Consider the following 16849-nt stretch of genomic DNA (forward strand, 5'->3'; position numbering starts at 1 on the left):
GGCTCACACCTGTAATCCCAGCACTTTGGGAGGCTGAGGTGGGTGGATCACCCGAGGCCAGAAGTTCAAGACCAGCCTGGCCAACATGGTGAAACCCCATCTCTACTAAAAATACAAAAGTTAGTCGGGCATGGTGGCAGGTACCTGTAGTCCCAGCTACTGCGGAGGCTGAGGCTTGAACCTGGGAGGCGGAGGTTGCAGTGAGCCGAGATTGGGCCACTGCACTCTAGCCTGGGCAACAGAGTAAGACTCAGTCTCAAAAAAAAAAAATGGCATTCTAATCCACCTTTCAGGTCAATCTAAAAAGTAGAAAAATCTTTTATTATTCCTTCATCTAACATACAGTTATTGAGTGCCTATGAGTGCCAGAATGGGAACTCTAGCACCTGAGAACACAGCAGTGAGCGAGGCCAAGTCCTTGCATCCATGGCCCTATGTTTCCAGTGGTGTGAGGTGAGCTTCCCTTTAATTTTCATTCATCAAGCCTAGCTCTGTCCCTTGGAGCAAGACAGAAACAGTCTGCTGTCTCCTATATACACTGGCCCTTCAGATATTTGAAGACGTCTGACCTTTCCAAACTGAATATTCCCAGTTCCTTTAACTATTTCTTGGGTGATGTGATTCATAACTATATATTTTATCATTTTATCCAAGGGATACATAAAATATAAACAATTTACCTATACAAAAAGAGGAAAATAAAACCAGCTCATAATCCTACTAGTCCATCTGATTCTTTCTTTTTCTTTCTTTTGTTTTCTTCTCTTTTTCTTTCCTTTCTTTCCTTTCCTTCTTCTCTCCTCTCTCTTTCTTTCCTTCCTTCCTTCTTTCTTTCTTTCTCTCTCTCTTTCTCTCTCTTTCCTTCCTTCCTCCTTTCTTTCTTTCTGTCTTTCTTTTCTTTCTTTCTTTCTTTTTCTTTTCCTTTTTCTTTGACAGAGTCCCACTCTGTCGCCCAGGCTAGAGTGCAGTGGTGCTATCTCAGCTTACTGCAGCTTCCGCCTCCTGGGTTCAAGCAGTTCTCATGCCTCAGCCTCCCAAATAGCTGGGATTACAGACACACACCACCATGCCCAGCTAATTTTTGTATTTTTGGTAAAGATCGGGTTTCACCATGTTGGCCAGGCTCGTCCTGAACTCCTGACCTCAAATGATCCGCCTGCTTCAGCCTCCTAAAGTGCTGGGATTACAGGTGTGAGCTACCACACCCAACTCAGATATTAGGTTGTTTACAACATTTCACCAGGAAAAGCAGTATGACAGTTTACTCCCTTGCAGCTAGATCTTTGTACAAAGCTACATTTATTTCCTTATGTGAAAACCCCAAAAACAGAATTGGCTGGGTGTGTGCAAGGATTTCCACTTTTCCAAGATTTTGGATAATATATTTCTAATTGCCTTTCCAAGAGTACCAGGTGATGTTGTGGTCATAAAGCCCAGCCCATTGCGGTCATGCTGCTCTGGAAGGGCTTCAGCCTGCAGTCATCCCTCCACGCGTGGCACCAAGTCCGGGTGCCATCCTGCAGGGCTTCTGTTCCCCTCACCTGCTCCTGAACCTTGTTTACTTTGTGTGGAGCAAGAGTTCTTGCGCGACACTTACAAGGCCACCATGGTTCTAAGAGGTGTGGAGTGCCTTAGTCGCGCTTTTTGCTTGGTTGCCTTGGCTGTGTATAACCTGTGCTTTCTCCCTCTCTTTAGACCTGGGGCTAGGTGTGCTTAAGGCTAAAGAGGCTGACGGAGGAGGAAGGGCCACCTCGGGGAGTGCCAGGAAAGGAAAGCGGCAGCACAATTCCCCTCAAAACCCACTTCTGGACTGCAGCCTGTGTGGGAAGGTGTTCAGCAGCGCCAGTTCTCTGAGCAAGCACTACCTGACACACAGCCAGGAAAGGAAGCACGTCTGCAAAATCTGCAGCAAGGCCTTTAAGCGCCAGGACCACCTGTATGTAGAAGTCTGGTCAGAAAAACGTCTGTTCAGGGGCTGGGGGTGGGGACATGTTCCTGGGTCTTCTTCCTATCCTCCCAGATCAACCTGTCTCGTCCTCTGTTGGGTTTTCCAGATGTATATTACCTCTGCTCAGCCGCAGCCACAGCCACTCCATGCTTTTTTTTTTTGTCTGTCATCCAGGCTGGAGTGTAGTGGCATGATCTCGGCTCACTGCAACCTCCTCCTCCCGGGTTCAAGTGATTCTCCTGCCTAGCCTCCTGAGTAGCTGGGATTATAGGCACCCGCCACCATGCCCAGCTAATTTTTGTATTATTTTTAGTAGAGACAGAGTTTTGCCATATTGGTCAGGCTGGTCTTGAACTCCTGACCTCAAGTGATCCTCCTGCCTCATCCTCCCAAAGTTCTGGGATTACAGGCGTGAGCCACCGTGCCCAGCCCACTCCGTTCTTCTCACACCATCAGAGCGCAAGGAAGAGAGTGGGCGCTGTCCCAGCCCCTAAATTCACACCTGTGAGGAAGCCACTGCTTCTGTTTGCAGACGGGCCCCTTGTGGGTTAAAAACGCCTAACAGCTGGCTCCTGAGTCAATTGTGTCATGGGAGGAGTTGGGCTAACTTTATGGAGCTATGTCCTGAGTCTCTGGTATGTGTCTGAGGAAAACGGATCTGTGTTCTCTGTGTGTTGGGATAGCATGGGACAGGAAAGATGAGACGCCTGCTTCTAGACCATGGCAATGGAGCATTAACCCTTGTTTTTTTTTTTTTTTTTTTTTTTTGAGACGGAGTCTTGTTCTGTCACCCAGGCTGGAGTGCAGTGGCGCGATCTTGGCTTACTACAACCTTCGCCTCCCAGGTTCAAGCGATTCTCCTGCCTCAGCCTTCCGACCAGCTGGGACTACAGGCGCATGCCACCCCGCCCAGCTAATTTTTGTATTTTTAGTAGAGACAGGGTTTCACCATATTGGCCAGGCTGGTCTCAAACTCCTGACCTCGTGATCCACCTGCCTCAGCCTCCCAAAGTGCTGGGATTACAAGCGTGAGCCACCGCGCCTGGCCCCAGCTTTGTTTTTCTTTTCTTTTTTTTTGTTTTGTTTTGTTTTTCTTTTTTAAAAAACTCATTCTGTTCCTTTTAACTTTTGACTTAAAAAGTGTCAGGAGCAACATTTCCTTTTTTTTTGGACAGTCTTGCTCTGTCACTCAGGCTGGAGTGCAGAGGTTTGATCTCAGCTCACTGCAGCCTCTTCCTCCTGGGTTTAAGTGATTTTCCTGCCCCATCCTCTGGAGTAGCTGGGACTACAGGCATGCACTACCATGCCTGGCTAATTTTTGTATTTTTAGTAGAGACGGGGTTTCTCCATATTGGCCAGGAGTAGATGCCTGGCCTCAAGTGATCTGCGCGACTCGGCCTCCCCAAAGTGCTGGGATTACAGGTGTGAGCCACCGCTTAATGTCTTGGAAATGATAAGCTTGTCTTGCCTGTGGGGGAAGGAAAGACAGATATTTTTCAAACCAGGAGACCTGCAAGTGGGAGATGAAAGTACTTTGCATTCTTACTGGGCTCCTCCCTTTCACAAGGGGCTTTGACTAATCCATCTTTCATCTTATCCTCTCACCCACACCTACCCCAGGAAAAGGAGCCAATTTGCTCATGTCACAAGTTGGTAACAGCTGGGGTAGAACTTAGGTCTCCTGATTCCCTCTCTGTTGCTTCCCTCAGACAGAGGCCGAGGGTGAGCCTTTGGGGAAAGACTTTATGATTTAGTCCACATCGACTAGGACTGTCCAGAGCAGGGCTGTTGGGGGCCCAGAGGGTGATGTACTCCTCTGCTTATGTTTATAATGTGTTAATGCGGAGGTAGGTGTGATGTAATACATATTTACATGCATTTCTGTTTGCAGAAACTATAGGCACATTTGGCTGTTTGGCTCTATAATGTTTCTATGGATTGGGCTTCTGTAAATTGGCTTCTTTGCTGTGGGGGGTTCCAGGTAGCATCTTCTTAGAGGTCTCCTACGGTAAGGCACAGATTTCCTTTGTTAAAGGAAGGATCGTCCCCAAGTTAGCATCTCCTCCAGTCTATTCTGCAGAATTCTGGTTCTCAGGAATGCTAATAGGGGCTTTTTGAAAACAAAACCAAAAACAGTTCTCTGGGCAAGTAAGTTTGAGAGACACTGAAAGTTAAACAGGTCTCTCTCTGTATGGCTTTTACATTTGCTACTGTGCGCCGGGTACAGTGGCTTACGCCTGTAATCTCAGCACTTTGGGAGGCCAAGGCGGGCAGATCACTTGAGGGTCAGGAGTTCGAGACCAGCTTGGCCAACAAGGCAAAATCCCATCTCTATTAAAAATACAAAAATTAGCTGGGCGTGGTGGCACGCACCTGTAGTCCCAGCTACTTGGATGCTGAGGCACAGGAATCGCTTGAACCTGGAGGGCAGAGCTGCAGTGAGCCTAGATCGTGCCATTGCATTCCAGCCTGGGTGACAGAGCAAGACTCCATCTCAAAAACAAAAAATTAATTAATTAAATTTGCTACTGTGCATTGTGAACCTCCAAGGAGTGAATGGTGTTTTTTCAAAACTTATTTATCAGCTGCGCCAAAGTCCTTGAGGAGCAACTCTGGAGGTCTGTGTGTTCCTTGGGAACCCATTCTGGGGAAGTCTGATCTGGCCTCAGTGGATTTTTTTATTTTTATTTTTTAAAATTTTATTTATTTGTTTGTTTATTTATTGAGATAGAGTCTCACTCTATCACCCAGGCTGGAGTGCAGTGGTGCGATCTCAGCTCACTGCAACCTTCATCTCCTGGGTACAAGTGATTCTCTTGCCTCAGCCTCCCCAGTAGCTGGGATTACAGGCATGTGCCACCACACCCAGCTAAATTTTTTGTATTTTTAGTAGAGACGGGTTTTACTGTGTTGGCCAGGCTGGTCTCAAACTCCTGACCTCAAGTGATCCACCCACCTCGGCCTCCCAAAGTGCTGGGATTACAGGCATGAGCCACTGTGCCCCGCTGGTTTTTTTTTTTTTTTTACTTTTCTGTAAGGGGTTTGCTTAAAGGTGAGGGGAGAGGAACTCCCCTGCCAGATGGCTTTGACCGAAGCAGGGTTTGCTGGGTGGTCTTTCCTCGTGGGGGCTGAGTACAATTTCCGAATTGTGGTGCAACTGTACCACAGACTTTTGGGGGCCGCTAGGGTCCTACAGCAGAAAGCCTGGTCCCAGGTGCCCCGGTGACGCCCCTGCTTGTGTCTGGCTCCAGGACCGGGCACATGCTCACCCACCAGAAGACAAAGCCCTTCGTGTGCATCGAGCAGGGCTGCAGCAAGAGCTACTGCGACTACCGCTCTCTGCGCCGGCACTACGAGGTCCAGCACGGCCTGTGCATCCTGAAGGAAGCCCCCCCGGAGGAAGAGGCCTGCGGGGACTCCCCCCACGCCCACGAGTCGGCCGGCCAGCCGCCCCCCAGCAGCCTGCGGTCCCTGGTGCCCCCAGGGGCCAGGTCCCCCGGCTCCCTCCTGCCCCACCGGGACCTCCTGCGCCGCATCGTGAGTAGCATCGTCCACCAGAAGACCCCTTCTCCTGGCCCAGCCCCGGCGGGGGCTTTAGACAGCGAAGGGAGGAACACTGCCTGTCCCTGCCCCGCCTCATCGGGGTCCTTGTCCTGCACCCCAGCCGGCCCCCCCGCGGAGCTTCCCGAGGAGCCTCGCCTCCCACACAAAGAGCCGGCCACTGATGTGTTCACAGCCCCTAATTCCAGGGCCGCCGAGAACGGCGCCCCCGACCCGTCAGAACCGGAGCCAGATACCGCGCTGCTCCAGGCCCGGTCCACCGCGGAGTACTGGCCCGAAGGCGGCTCCGTGCCTGCCTGCCTGCCTCTCTTCCGAGGCCAGACGGTCCCTGCCAGTTCCCAGCCGTCAAGTCACAGCTTCCAGTGGCTCCGGAACCTGCCGGGCTGCCCCAAAAGCAAAGGCAACAACGTGTTTGTTGTCCACAAGCCCTCGGCTGTGCCCTCGCGGGAGGGCTCCGAGTCTGGCCCGGGACCCAGCAGCGCAAGCCCCTCGGAGGAGTCCCCGCCCGGCCCCGGCGGCGGCCTGGAGGACGCGCTGCCCTTCCCTCCCGCGCTCCTCAGGGTCCCCGGGGAGGCCCCGAGCGACCCCAGGTCGGCCAGCGGAGAAGATGACCCCTGCGCCCCCAAGAAGGTCAAGCGCGACTGCGACTCCTTCTTGTGCCAGAACCCCGGGGATCCCGGCCTCCAGGAGGCCCAGAAGCCAGGGGGGCTCCCTGTGGATGCCTCGCCGCTCTTCCGCCAGCTCTTCCTCAAGTCGCAGGAGCCTCTTGTGAGCCACGAGCAGATGCAGGTGTTCCAGATGATCACCAAGTCCCAGCGGATCTTCTCCCACGCCCAGGTGGCAGCAGCCTCCTCCCAGCTCCCTGCGCCCGAGGGCAAGTCAGCCGCCCTGAGGCCGCTGCAGGGGTCGTGGCCGCAGCAGCCCCCGCCACTGGCTCCTGCTGTGGACTGTCTCCACGCCGGCCCTGGAAACCCCGAGGCAGAGGGCTCCCCAGCCCGCAGAAGAAAAACCACACCCAGGGTTCCCAGAGAGGCCTCCCCCGGCAACACGAGACGAGACGCAAAGGGGGGACTGAAAGAGGCCGCGGTTCCAACACCCCTTGCAGCGCCGTCTCTGGACCCTTCCAGGAATCCAGACATCTCTTCTCTGGCCAAGCAGTTGCGATCCTCTAAAGGAACCTTGGACCTGGGGGACATCTTCCCCTCCACAGGCCAACGACAGACCCAGTTAGTTGGGGAGGAGCCACCGGGAGCTTCGCTGCCCGGGAAGCAGGCCCCAGCCGAGAATGGCGCGGCTTCAAGGACCACGAAAGGTGAAAAGGCCCCAGCCTGCTCCCGGGGTGGAGGTTACCGGCTCTTGGGCAACCCCAGGACCCCGCGATTCTCCGGCTTCCGGAAAGAGAAGGTGAAGATGGATATGTGCTGTGCGGCTTCTCCGAGCCAGGTAGCCATGGCCTCCTTCTCATCGGCCGGGCCCCCGGCAGATCTCTCCAAGTCCAAGCTGACAATATTCAGCAGAATCCAGGTACCAGCTCTCTCTCACGTGGCCTGACCAGAGTGGAGTGAGTTTCTTTTGCATTTGTTAGTTGTCCAGGCATTTTATTTCATTTCAGAAAGTCCCTAGATGCAATTTTACAGAGGAAGGAATTAAGGTTCCGCAAGATTGTGGTTTTCCCCACTAAAAAAAAAAAACCAGAATGAGGCCAGGTGAGGTGGCTTATGCCTGTAATCCCAGCCCTTTGGGATGGGAGGCCCAAGTGGGGAGACTGCTTGAGCTCAGGAGTTCGAGATCGGCCTAGGCAACATGGCGAAACCCAGACTCTACCACAATTTTAAAAAATTAGCTGGGCGTGGTGGCACATGCCTGTGGTCCCAGGTATTTGAGAGGCTGAGGTGGGAGAATTGCTTGAACCTGGGAGGTGGAGGTTTCAGTGAGCTGAGATTGCGTCTCTGCACTCCAGCCTGGGCAACAGAGCAAGACCCTGTCTAAAAAAAAAAAAAAAAAAAGATCAACATGAGGATATCCCAGAGTTGTTCAAAGCACTGTTATCTCATGAAGCCTTTTTTGCTTGTTTTTTTTTTCTCGTTTCCGTTTGGATTTGCCTTTTTAGAATCTTCAGAGGATATGAAGGTAGATGCCCTCTTTCCTTTAAGATTCCTGCTTGAAATGGCCATGTGTTTTCTGATTGTGAGTCATGGTTTCCACGAGCACAAGTGGGCACCTGCATCGTGCCCCACACTTAAGCACATTGATAATTATTCACTGGTTCCTCCAGACATTGTGCTTGGAGGGCCTGGTCCGAAGAGCTCATCCAGGTCTCCCGACTTCAGGTCCAACCTGGGCAACATGGCGAAAACCTGTCTCTACCAAAATTTAAACAAATTAGTTGGGCATGGTGCTGCACGCCTGTGGTCTCAGCTACTCAGGAGGATGAGTAGCTTCCCATCATACCACAGCTACCTCATTTTTGTTTTATTAACAGCTTTATTATTCAGGTGCCATATAATGCACCATTTTATTTTTTATATATATTTTTAGAGATGGGGGGGTCTCGCTGTGTTGCCCAGCCTGGTCTTGAACCCCTGGGCTCAAGCAATCCTCTCATCTCGGCCTCCTAAAGTGTTGGGATTACAGGCATGAGCCACCATGCCCAGCCAAATCCACTACTTTATTTTATTTTTTAAATTTATTTTATTTATTTATTTATGGTGGAGTCTCACTCTGTCGCCCAGGCTAGAATGCAGTGGCGCTATCTCAGCTCACTGCAACCTCCGCCTCCTGGGTTCAAGCAGTTCTCTGCCTCAGCCTCCTAGTAGCTGGGATTACAGGCATGCGCCAGCACGTCTGGCTAATTTTTGTATTTTTAGTAGAGACGAGGTTTCACCATCTTGGCCAGGCTGGTCTTGAACTCCTGACCTCGTGGTCCACTCGCCTCGGCCTCCCAAAGTGCTGAGATTACAGGTGTGAGCCACTGTGCCTGGCCAAATTTATTTTTGAGACAGAGTCTCACTCTGTTGCCCAGGCTGGAGTATAGTGGTGCAATCTTGGCTTACTGCAGCCTTTGCCTTCCAAGTTCAAGCAATTCTCCTGCCTGGGCCTTCCAAGTAGCTGGGATTACAGGCACACATCACCATGCCCAGCTAATTTTTGTATTTTTAGTACAGCCAGGGTGTCACTATGTTGGCCAGTCTGGTCTTTCCTGACCTCAGGTGATCTGCTTGCCTCGGCCTCCCAAAGTGCTGGGGTCACAGACATGAGCCACCATGCCTGGCTAAAAGTTTTACATTTTGATGAAGTCTAATTTGCCTGTTTTGCTTTGATGTCTTATCCAAGAAACCACTGTCTAATCCAAGGTCATGAAGATTTACTCCGATGTTTTCTTCTGAAAGTCTGTAGTTTGAGCTCTTCTTGCCTCTTCATTTCGGATGTGTTGGTTCAGATGCATTTTCATCTTCAGGGTGGAAACATCTACAGGCTCCCGCATCCGGTGAAGGAAGAGAACGTGGCAGGCGGACGGTAAGTTAAGAAGCCACCGATCCTGCATGCACCCCGACAAGAGTCCTCTGGCCTTCCTGTGCCGGCCCTGGACAAGTGAGTGGGGAGGATGCTTTCAGTCCTAATGGGATTAGGGTACAGCCTTCATTTTTTAGGATTTATCAAGGGTAGTCAGGCTGGGCGTGATGGCTCACGCCTGTAATCCCAGCAGTTCAGGAGGCTGAGGCAGGGGGATCATTTGAGGTCAGGAATTCGAGACCAGCCTGGCCAGCATGGTGAAACTCTGTCTCTACTAGAAATATAAAAATTAGCCACGTATAGTGGCACACACCTGTAATCTTAGGTACTTGGGAGGCTGAGGCACGAAAATCACTTGAACCCAGGAGGCGGAGGTTACAGTGAGCCGAGATGGTGCCACCGCACTCCAGCCTGGGCAACAGAGTGAGACTCCATCTCCAAAAAAAAAAAAAAAATCAGTGATGAAGGACAGGGTCCTAATCTTCCACTCTTCTTTCCTGCCATGTCCCACAGTAACCAGCAAAACGGCAGTCCCACAGACTGGACGGAGCCCAGGAGCACTTTTGTCTGCAAGAACTGCAACCAGATGTTTTACACGGAGAAAGGGCTGAGCAGCCACATGTGTTTTCACAGCGACCAGTGGCCGTCACCTCGAGGGAAGCAGGAACCGCAGGTAAAGGGGGACGACCAGTGGCTTGGTGGTTACTGGGTTTCTGGCAGGCCTGTGGGGAGTAAACGAGACTGGTGTCACCTATCTCAGGATGGGGACGTCACTCTGGGTTGGGGGCTGGAGTCAGGCTGTGTGGCTCTCCAGGGGCAGGCCATTGCCATGGGCTGCAGCAGCTCTCCAGCTTAGTCTGTGCCACAGACTCACTGCTGTTTTCTATGACAGCTTTTTTTGCTGAAGCAGCTCTTCCCTTCCCTACCTACCTTATCTCTTAAAGAGCCATCTCTTCTCTTCTGTGTTTAGGTGTTTGGCACAGAGTTTTGCAAGCCGCTAAAACAGGTGCTGAGGCCAGAAGGGGACAGGCATAGTCCCCCAGGAGCCAAGAAGCCCTTGGACCCCACAGCTGCAGCCCCTTTGGTGGTCCCCCAGTCGATCCCCGTGGTTCCAGTGACCCGACACATAGGGAGCATGGCCATGGTGGGTGCTTGTCGGTCTGCCTGCTTCCTGCCACTGCCCCCAGCTGCTGGGGGAAGCCGTAGGAAAAACCCAAACCAGATACCACAGAAAATCTTTGACTCCAGGCTGGGCGTAGTGGCTCACACCTGTAATCCCAGCACTTTGGGAGGCTGAGGCGGGTGGATTGCCTGAGCTCAGGTATTCAAGACCAGCTTGGGCAACGTGGTGAAACCCCGTCTCTACTAAAAATACAAAAAAATTATCTGGGCATGGTGGCAGGCACTTGTAAACCCAGCTACTCGGGAGGCTGAGGCCTGAGAATCACTTGAACCCGGGAAGCAGAGGTTGCAGTGAGCTGAGATCACACCACTGCACTCTAGACTGGGTAACAGAGTAAGAATCTGTCTCAAAAAAAAAAAAAATCTTGATCCAGAAGAACCTGGTTTGCATGTTAATTCAGTCATTCAGCATTCACTGAGCCCCTCTGCCAGGCCCTCTGCTGGGTGGTGCTGGGGACACAGAGGTGACCACAATAGCCTAGGCCCTGCCTCCCAGGGCTCCCAGTCCAGTGGAGGAGACAGGCCTGTCCCCAGACAGTGACAACCCAGAGTGGGCAGAGCTGGGAGCAGAGGGAGCCCAGAGAGTTCCTAAGCGGCTCCTGACCCAGCCTGAGGAGGTAAGGGAGGGCTTCCTGGAGGAGGAGGTATGGGAGCTGAGACCTGGAGGATGAGGAGGAGTAGGGCTGGCAGAGCAGAGGGGAGATTTTGTGGAGGCGAGAGAGAGCATGGTGAGTTACGAGTGATCAGTCTCGTAGGGCTTGTCTCTGCAGCCTGTAGTGGAGGACTCCCTACTGGAGAAGCTCCTGCTGGACTCGGGGACAGAGTCCATGGACCTGAAGGTCCCCTGAGTCAGTGGCTGGGTCATTTGGGTGCTTGTCATTTGGGTTGAGCAGCATTTCTTTCTTGTCACCATCACACTGTATCTCTGGGGATTTCTCTGTTTTTAAGGGCCAGTCATCTTAATGATTGAGGCTGTTCTCACACAGAGTCAGGGGCTTTGCTGGGGCAGTGGGTGCAGGAGAAGGCTGCAGCCGGATCATTGCCAGGCTCAGTACCTCCGGTCTGGCCCAGGTGTGGCCGGCCTCCTTCGCCAGGCATGCGTTTCCTAGTTTCCTGTCTCTGGCCAGTCTCCTTTTCCTGTTCTCTTTCCATCCTGGAGATGGAGTGGAGTGGTGCAGTAGGCGGCTTCAGGTGACCACCTGTGGTTCTAAACTTCTTCAGGGACAAGAGAAAGACGGGGAGGAGCGAGACAGCAAGGAGAGCAGCCAGCAGAGAAAGCGGAAGAAGCGGCCCCCACCCAAGGGGCTGTTCATCCCTCCTCCACCCTCCACGGCTGGGGAGCCCGGCCCTGCAGGATGCCACCAGAGCCGCCTGCAGTCGCCCATGTTCCTGGTGGACTGCCTCCTGAAGGGCTTATTCCAGTGCTCCCCCTACACACCGCCCCCAATGCTCAGCCCCATCCGGGAGGGCTCTGGGGTGTACTTCAACACCCTTTGTTCCACGTCCACTCAGGCCAGCCCTGACCAGCTCATCAGCTCCATGCTCGGTGAGTGAGGCTGGGGCACTCACTCTGTGATCCCAGGGTGGATTGCCTGCGGACCACAGCCACTCTCCCTTGTAGCATTGGGTTCGGTGATTGTCTCCTGCCTGGGTGTACCTAGTCTGAGGGTTCCTTTGCTATTCAGATGCGCCCCAGGACTGATCTAAGTGCCTTCTAGTGCATAGAATTTTACAGCCCGAAAGAAAACGTAGAGGCCATTTAGCCTGACCATGCTTCTGCTTGCCCTTCTGTGTCATTTTCTTTTTCTTTTTTGAGGCAGGGTCTTGCTCTGTCACCCAGGCTGGAGTGCAGTGGCTTGATCACAGCTCACTGCAGCCTCAATCTCCTGGTCTCAAGCGATCCTCCAGCCTCAGACTCCCAAATAGTTGGGACTACAGATGAGCATCACCACACCTGGCTAATTTTTTATTTTTCATAGAAATCAGGTCATGCTATGTTGTCCAGGCTGGTCTTGAGCTCTCGGACTCGTGATTTTGCTGCCTTGATCTCCCAAAGTACTGGCATTAAATGTGTGAGCCACCCTGTCCAGCCTGTGCCATTTCCTTTTTTTTTTTTTTTTTGAGACAGTATCACTCTTGTCACCCAGGCTGGAGTGCAGTGGCGTGATCTTGGCTGACTGCAACCTCCAACTCCCAAGTTCAAGCAATTCTCCTGCCTCAGCTTCCCAAGTAGCTGGGACTACAGGCGTGCACCATCATGCCTGGCTAATTTTTGTATTTTTAGTAGAGATGGGATTTCACCATGTTGGCCAGGCTGGTCTCGAGCTCCTGACTTCCAGTGATCCACCCTCCTCAGACTCCCAAAGTTCTGGGATTACGGGTGTGAGCCACCGCGCCTGGCCTGGCCTATGTAATTTTCCTAACAGATGTATTGAGCTGTACTTCACATACCATGCAAATCACCCATTTAGAGTATGCGGTGTTTTTAAGGATATTCACAAGGCCGTGCACCCATCACAGTCTTTTTTTTTTTTTTTTTTTTTTTTTTTTTTGAGACGGAGTCTTGCTCTGTCGCCCAGGCTGGAGTGCAGTGGCGCAATCTCGGCTCACTGCAAGCTCCGCCTCCCGGGTTTACGCCATTCTCCTGCCTCAGCCTCCCGAGTAGCTGGGACTACAGGCGCCCACCACCATGCCCGGCTAATTTTTTGTATTTTTGGTAGAGACAGGGTTTCACTGTGTTAGCCAGGATGGTCTCGATCTCCTGACCTCGTGATCCGCCAGCCTCTGCCTCCCAAAGTGCTGGGATTACAGGCGTGAGCCACCATGCCCGGCCAACACACAGTCTTAATTTTAGAGCACGCTTAGCATCCCCAGAAGAAGCCGGAGCTCATTCGCAGTGACTCCGCCCGTATCCCCACAGTCCCTTCTTCCCCCAGCCTGGGCACCCACTCATCTGCCTTCTTCTCTCTTTGGATTTGCCTATCCAGGACATTTCATGTAAGTAGAATCATACAATATGCAGCCTTTTGTGTCTAGTTTATTTCACTTGGCATGTTTTCAGAGTCTCTTCATATTGTAGTGCATATCAGTGCTCAATTCCTTTTTATGGCTGAACATTTTTCGCTTGTACAGATGGGCCCCATTTTGTTTATTCATCAGTTGATGGACATTTGGGTTGTTTCCACTTTGGGCTATTATGAATAATGCTGCCATAAACATTCATATAGAAATTTTTTGGGTTTTTTTGGAAGACAAGGTCTCACTCTGTCACCCAGGCTGGAGTGCAGTTGTATGATCACAGCTCACTGCAGCTTCAACCTTCTGGGCTCAACTGATCCTTGTGCTTCGGCCTCCAGAGTAGCTGGGCCTACAGGCATGCACCCCCATGCCTGGCTAATTTTTTGTAATTATTTTTATGTAGGGAGGGGGGTCTTGCCATGTTGCCCAGACTGGTCTCAAACTCTGAGGTGGGCCAGGCATGGTGGCTCATGCCTGTAATCCTAGCAATTTGGGAGGCTGGGGCGGGTGGATCACCTAAGGTCAGGAGTTCGAGACCAGGCTGGCCAACATGGCAAAACCTCATGTCTACTAAAAATATAAAAATTAGCCGAGCATGGTGGTGGGTGCCTATAATCCCGGCTACTCAGGAGGCTGAGGCAGGAGAATCACTTGAACTGAGGGTGCAGTGTTGGGAACAGGCCCCCCAAAATCTGGCCATAAACTGGCCCCAAAACTGGCCATAAACAAAATCCCTGCAGCACTGTGACATGTTCATGATGGCCATGACGCCCACGCTGGAAGGTTGTAGATTTACTGGAATGAGGGCAAGGAACACCTGGCCCACCCAGGGTGGAAAACTGCTTAATGGCATCCTTAAACGACAAACAATAGCATGAGCTATCTGTGCCTTAAGGACATGCACCTGCTGCAGATAACTAGCCAGACCTATCCCTGTATTTTGGCCCATCCCTTTGTTTCCCGTAAGGAATACTTTTAATTGATCTAAAATCTATGGAAACAATGCTTATCACTGACTTGCTGTCAATAAATATGTGGATAAATCTCTGTTCAGGGCTCTTAGCTCTGAAGGCTGTGAGACCCCTGATTTCCCACTCCACACCTCTATATTTCTGTGTGTGTCTTTAATTCCTCTAGCGCCGCTGGGTTAGGGTCTCCCTGACCGAGCTGGTCTCAGCAGTGGAGGTTGCAGTGAGCCGAGACTGTGCCATTTCACTTCAGCCTGGGCGAAAGAGCTAAACTTGGTCTCAAAAAAAAAAAAAAACAAAAAACAAAAAAACTCTGGTGTGAAACAATCCTCCTGCATTGGCCTTCCAAAGTGCTGGGATTATAGGCCTGAGCCACCACATCCAGCCTTATGTACAGGTTTTTGTGTGGATTTATGTTCTCAGCTCTCTTGGGTAGATACCTAGGAGTGTAGTGCTGGGTCATATGGTAACTCCATATTTAACTGTTTACAAACTGCTGGATTGTTTTCCAAAATGGCTGGGCCACTTTAAATTTCCAGTAGCAGTATATGAGCATTGTCATTTCTCCTCGTTCTTGTCAACACTTATTGTCTATCTTTTTAAGTATAACCATCCTAGTAGCTGTAAAGTGGTCCTTTTGCAGGACAAACGTTTCTGATTTTCATGAAGCCCAATTTCCTTTCGTTACTTGTTCTTGTGGTGTTATATGTGAAGATTTGCCTGACCCAAGTCATGAAGAGTCACTCCTGTTTCCCTGTAAGAGTTTTGTAATTTTGGGCCGGGCACGGTGGCTCACGCCTGTAACCCCAGCACTTTGGGAGGCTGAGGTGGGCGGATCACAAGGTCAGGAGCTCAAGACCAGCCTGGCCAACATAGTGAAACCCTGTCTCTACTAAAAATACAAAAGAATTAGCTGGGTGTGGTGGCGGGCACTGTAATCCCAGCTACTCAGGAGGCTGAGACAGAGAATCTCTTGAACCTGAGAGGTGGAGGTTGCAGTGAGCCAGGATGGCACCACTGCACTCCAGCCTGGGCAACAGAAAAAAAAAAAAAAGAGTTTTGTAATTTTGGCTGTTAGGTTTAGGTCTGTAATCAATTTGAAGATAACTTTTATATATTACACGAGGTAAAGGTCCAAATTCATTTTTTTGCATGTGTATATCCAGTTCTTCCAGCAGCATTTTTTGAAGACTTCCCATTGGATTGACTCAGCACAATTCAGTGTTAGAAATTAATTGACCATAAACGTGTGGGTGTATTTCTGGGTGTTCAATTCTATTGATGTGTATACTTATCCTTATGCCAGTATCACACTGTTTTGATTACTGTAGCTTTTAACTTTTGATTACTGTAGCTTTTAAGTTTTGTTTTTTTGTTTCTGGGGGGTGGTTTGGAGGGGTTTTTTTTTGAGAGAGAGTCTTGCTGTGTCACCCAGGCTGGAGTGCAGTGGCATGATCTCGGCTCACTGCAGCCTCTAACTCCCAAGTTAGCCTCCCACTTCAGCCTCCCGAGTAGCTGGGATTACAGGGGTGCACCACTACACCAGGCTAATTTTTGTATTTTTAGCAGAGACGGGGTTTTGTTATGTTAACCAGGCTGCTCATGAACTCCTGACTTCAGGCCCGCCTTGGCCTCCCAAAGTGCTGGGATTACAGGCGTGAGCCACCGACGAGGCCTCTTTCTTTAGATATTTCTTTCTGTCTCTTTCTCCTTTCCATCTGGTACTCCTGTTACATGTAGTTGCTGTACTTAATGGTATCCCACATTTCTCTGAGGCTCTCTTTATTCTTTTTCTCTTCGTTCTTCGGATTCCATAGTCTCTATTGATCTGTCTGTCTTCATGTTTAGATTATTTTCTTCCTGTCAACTCAAACCTATTGAGCCCTATTTTGGTTATTTTATTTTTTTTCCTCAACAGCTTCACTTGCCAATATTTTACTTTCTAACCCCAGAATTCCCATTTGGTTCTCTCTTTTTAATAATTTCTACCTCTTAATGATATTCTGTCTATGATGAGAAATTGTCATTATATCTTCCTTTAATTCTTTAAGCATGGGAGCTGACAGGAGAGGCAGCCCCTGTCTGGGCTGCACCTACCTGGAATGGAACCCTTGGAGCTGGGAGCTGGCTGGGTAAGGGAGCAGGTCACAGCTCAGATGCAACAGCCTCTTGTTCTTACCAATATTCAGTTGATTATTTTTTATTTTTTATTTTTTTGAGATGGAATCTCACTCTGTTGCCCAGGCTGGAGCACAGTGGCGCAATCTCAGCTCACTGCAATCTCCGCCTCCCGGATTCAAGTAATTCCTGCCTCAGCCTCCCAAGTAGCTGGGATTACAGGCACATGCCACCACGCCCAGCCAATTTTCGTATTTTTAGTAGAGATGGGGTTTTGCCGTGTTGGCCAGGCTGGTCTTGAACTCCTGACCTCAAGTGATCCGCCCATCTCAGTGTCCCAAAGTGCTGGGATTACAGGCGTGAGTCACCGCACCCGGCCTAGTTGATTTTTTTTAATGAATATTTCTCCAAGTGCTGAATGACCTTAGAACAATTTCCAGAGACTTTAGTGTGCTGTTTTTATACATACATATACTTGTCATGAGTTAAATTGTTTGCTGAGTTCCTTCCTCTACCTTTTCTGAAGCGCTGCCCTCTCCCA

At 50.7% G+C, this 16849-nt stretch overlaps 1 protein-coding gene across 10 annotated transcripts in view; it reads left to right on the forward strand.

Annotated features, from left to right (window-relative positions):
• The window catches only part of ZNF541 (zinc finger protein 541), a 52591-nt gene that overhangs the window by 23065 nt on the left and 12677 nt on the right, over positions 1-16849 (forward strand). For 7 of the 10 annotated variants that reach the window (XR_010115262.1, XR_010115261.1, XM_055237176.1 and 4 more), the window contains 6 exons: positions 1696-1936; positions 5200-7033; positions 8967-9025; positions 9536-9695; positions 9993-10166; positions 11426-11750. Coding sequence is in view for 8 of the 10 variants with exons in the window: in XM_055237176.1 (XP_055093151.1) it covers positions 1696-1936; positions 5200-7033; positions 8967-9025; positions 9536-9695; positions 9993-10166; positions 11426-11750 (2793 nt within the window). In the remaining 2 variants the exon portion in view is untranslated. Of the gene's footprint in view, positions 1-1695; positions 1937-2184; positions 2584-5199; positions 7034-8966; positions 9026-9535; positions 9696-9992; positions 10167-11425; positions 11751-16849 lie in introns of those variants that run through there. The other 3 variants (XM_055237181.2, XM_063615776.1, XM_063615777.1) reach the window with 3 other exon arrangements.

This window comes from Symphalangus syndactylus, chromosome 13 (genome assembly GCF_028878055.3).
Source record: "Symphalangus syndactylus isolate Jambi chromosome 13, NHGRI_mSymSyn1-v2.1_pri, whole genome shotgun sequence".
NCBI classification, from domain to species: domain Eukaryota; kingdom Metazoa; phylum Chordata; class Mammalia; order Primates; family Hylobatidae; genus Symphalangus; species Symphalangus syndactylus.